This window comes from Dryas octopetala, chromosome 5 (assembly GCF_963921425.1).
Source record: "Dryas octopetala chromosome 5, drDryOcto1.1, whole genome shotgun sequence".
Lineage (NCBI taxonomy): Eukaryota > Viridiplantae > Streptophyta > Magnoliopsida > Rosales > Rosaceae > Dryas > Dryas octopetala.
In genome coordinates this window covers 8,411,245-8,414,377 of record NC_141370.1, presented here as the reverse complement: position 1 = coordinate 8,414,377, position 3,133 = coordinate 8,411,245, and the positions used below count along the sequence as shown (strand labels likewise).

Sequence of the window (3,133 nt, the reverse complement as noted above, 5' to 3'; positions counted from 1 at the left end):
AATGACGACATAAACTTACTTCCAAATTTCTCATTCAACGGTCTTCATTAAGATAATAAATCTAACCCACCTAATATTACCCTATATATGCACATTTGTAGTTACCAATTGGCTGTCCTCGAATCTTCTATACACAGTCCCTCTCTCTCTCTCTCTCTCTCTCTCTCTCTCTCTCTCTCTCTCTCTCTCTCAGACACACAGACATGGAAATCTCCTTGCAAATTAATTCCAATATAGCAAAGATGGTGCCAAGGCTACACAAAGCGAAGCCAAAGCAAAAAGCTCATAATTGTTATAAGCTCCAAAGTATTTCATGTAGAGCCGCAGCTGACCATGGTGGGTTGGCAATGCACAAAAAGAAGGCCAACAACTTTTATGAGGTACTCTCTCTTGGTTCTGAGAATAATATTCAAAACGTGGGTTTGTATGACATAAAGAAGGCCTACAGAAGCATGGCTCGTCAATACCACCCTGATGTTTGCCCTACCTCAGCAAAAGAGGAGTCTACAAGAAAATTCATTGAGCTTCAAATGGCATATGAAACACTTTCCGACCCTATTTCGCGTGAAAGGTATGATTACCAGCTGGGTTTGGTCAACTCAAGAGGGTTTGGAGTCGACGGGTTCTCTATGGATGAGGTAAAGAGATCCGTGTTCCGAAGAGAAGTGTGGGAAGAACAACTTTCTGGATTGCGTAAGAGGTCTCAAGTACGAATGGAAAAAAAGAAATATCGATCCATGTAGATTAATTTTTTATATTATGTAATGTGAAATTCTTTTAATATTTTGTTTTAACTATGATCATTTTTAATTATTTATGAAAAGTAAAGCTTCATTCTTTTATTAACACGTGGATCCTAAACTCAAAAATACATTACAACTCTTAATAGACCTTTTGAATTACAAATCAAAGATAGTGAATTAATGAGAAATTTTATTTTATTTTGCAGGCCTATAATATTATTTTGTTTGGGTAATGAGGGAAGCCCTCACCGCTTACTCTCCGTTGAACCATAATTTTTTTTTTTAAAGGGATATATATGGATGAGGATATACACCCCACGTTGGATGCATTCAAAATGTGGGGAAAAGAGGTTTTAAGAAAAAAAAAAAAAAAGATTAGATGTCGATTAAAAAATAAAGATAAGATCGATCATATGGGTAACTCCAATTTGAATAAAGGATTAACATTTGATTTTGAATTCAGATAGACTCAATTCTTATCATTTAAGTATCTCATGGTGCCTATAAATAGAACAAAATAGATTCAGAAAAAAGAAACACACCGAAAGGCTGTAAGAAGAAAAGAAACGTGCATCTGCGCCATCACCAAAGTTTTGCCACCACTAGGTAGATGACATTTCTTTTATTCATTGTTCCTTTCAATCTTTGGTTTCGGCCGAAACCCCAAAAAATTTTACCAAAGGATTCGACTGAATACATTTTCTCTTAATTGGTTCGGCCGAAACCACAAAAATTTATCAAGGGATTCGGTTGAATCCATTTTCTCCCAATCGGTTTCGGTTGAAAGCACAAAAATTTGTCCAAGGATTCGGCTGAATCCATTCTCTTTCAATCAGTTTTGACCGAAACCACCAAAAGGTGAATCCATTTTCTTTCAATCAGTTTCGACTGAAACCACCAAAATTTATCAAAGAATTCAATTGAATCCATTTTCTTTCAATCGGTTTCGTCTGAAACCACAAAAGTTCATCAAAGGATTCGGATGAATCCATCTCCCAATTGGTTTCGGCTGAAACCATATATGTCAAGCACCGAACGGATTCGGCCGAATCCATGGTGCGTTGAGTTACAAAAAAAAAAAAAAAAAAAAAAAATTCAGTTAGTCTGCTGATTGATTAATATGGTTCAAAGCAGATGAGAAAGGTACCTGCAAAAAGAAAAAAATAAAAAATAGGGTCAGTCGGAGTAAAAGAAAGATGGTTATTTTGTAATGGTGAATTAAAAAGAAGTGGTATGTCATGAAGACTTTCTTGCCTTGTGTGAAGAGGTGGGATTTGTCCAATTCAATTGGAACAAATGAAGGAGAAAAGTTACTATGATGGCAGCTTGCAGACCAAAAAGTGATGGAGGTTGACTCCACCTCTTTGACCCTTGGAGGTATTTTCTTCCAAATCTGCAAAAGGAAGGAAATTTGGGTCAATAAATGCAGTAAAACAAATTGTAGCCAGCAAGATAAAAGTGAAATGACTCACCTTTCTTTGTGCCTTGAAGTCTTAATATTGGCCGGAGTGACCTTGCGGCAGGATAAGGCCAGGAGAGAGTGTGTGAGGCTAGCTTCTGTTGTGCCACCTGATTTAAGAAAGACAAATAAAGAATGGTATCAAGTGATGTACATGAGGTCAATGTAGGTTGCAAAGCAACTAAGCAATGCCATGTTATCTCGATGGTTGTGGATTTTGTTGCTACATAAGGACGATACCTGTGAAAGGGACTAGTCTTCACTCAAAGTGTTATCTTTTCCCGGGGAGAGCAGGAGTCTGTGGTGAAGCCCCGGTATAAAAGAGATTTGCAAACTCTTTGTTGGCAATGAGAGGTGTGAAGCTTCACAACACCAAAAGATGCGGAGCTTCAATCCTTTTATTCTCAGATGATCACCTTAAATAACAAATGGAAGGCTGCCAGGTTCTTGTTGACGGTTATCTGGAGCCATCTTCAACTTGCAGTCCAATCCCAAATTCAAAACCACATGAGCCTCTCACGTGAAACTAATGGATCTAAGTCAAAACAAAGTCACTTCGGCCATGATGATAGTGGATCTAAGTCTATCAAATTCATTTTCCAATTAACAAATAATTGGTATAAAAATCAAGTAAAGTCCAATGGACCTCTCTCTCAAATATTTGCCCATTTAAAAAGATAAAATGTATCAATTAATAAATAATTGATACAAAAAAAATTAGTGGGCATATAACCAAATTCATGTTCACCCATTATAACAATAATATAAACGTGTCATTTAACAAATAAATGATGCAAAAATATTAGTGAGCACTCTCCTCCTCACTACCCGAAAAGTCTGAGAGAGTTTGTGGTAGATCCTCAGGAAGCATACCTCGAAGAAATGGATAGTCCGCGGTGACCCTTTGTAGAATGTCCATCTCTTCAAGACT

General features: G+C 37.0%; 1 protein-coding gene across 1 annotated transcript; it reads left to right on the top strand.

The window, feature by feature from the left end:
- Positions 1-203: 203 nt before the first annotated feature.
- LOC147283993 (chaperone protein dnaJ 20, chloroplastic-like) lies at positions 204-743 on the top strand. The gene has a single exon (XM_086245495.1). It carries the CDS (start codon positions 204-206, stop codon positions 741-743), a length of 540 nt encoding a protein of 179 aa, XP_086101621.1.
- The last annotated feature ends 2,390 nt before the right edge of the window (positions 744-3,133 follow it).

What these genes read in the sequence shown, in the direction of transcription:
- LOC147283993 (XM_086245495.1), top strand. Translation starts at nt 204, where the DNA reads ATGGAAATCTCCTTGCAAATTAATTCCAATATAGCAAAGATGGTGCCA.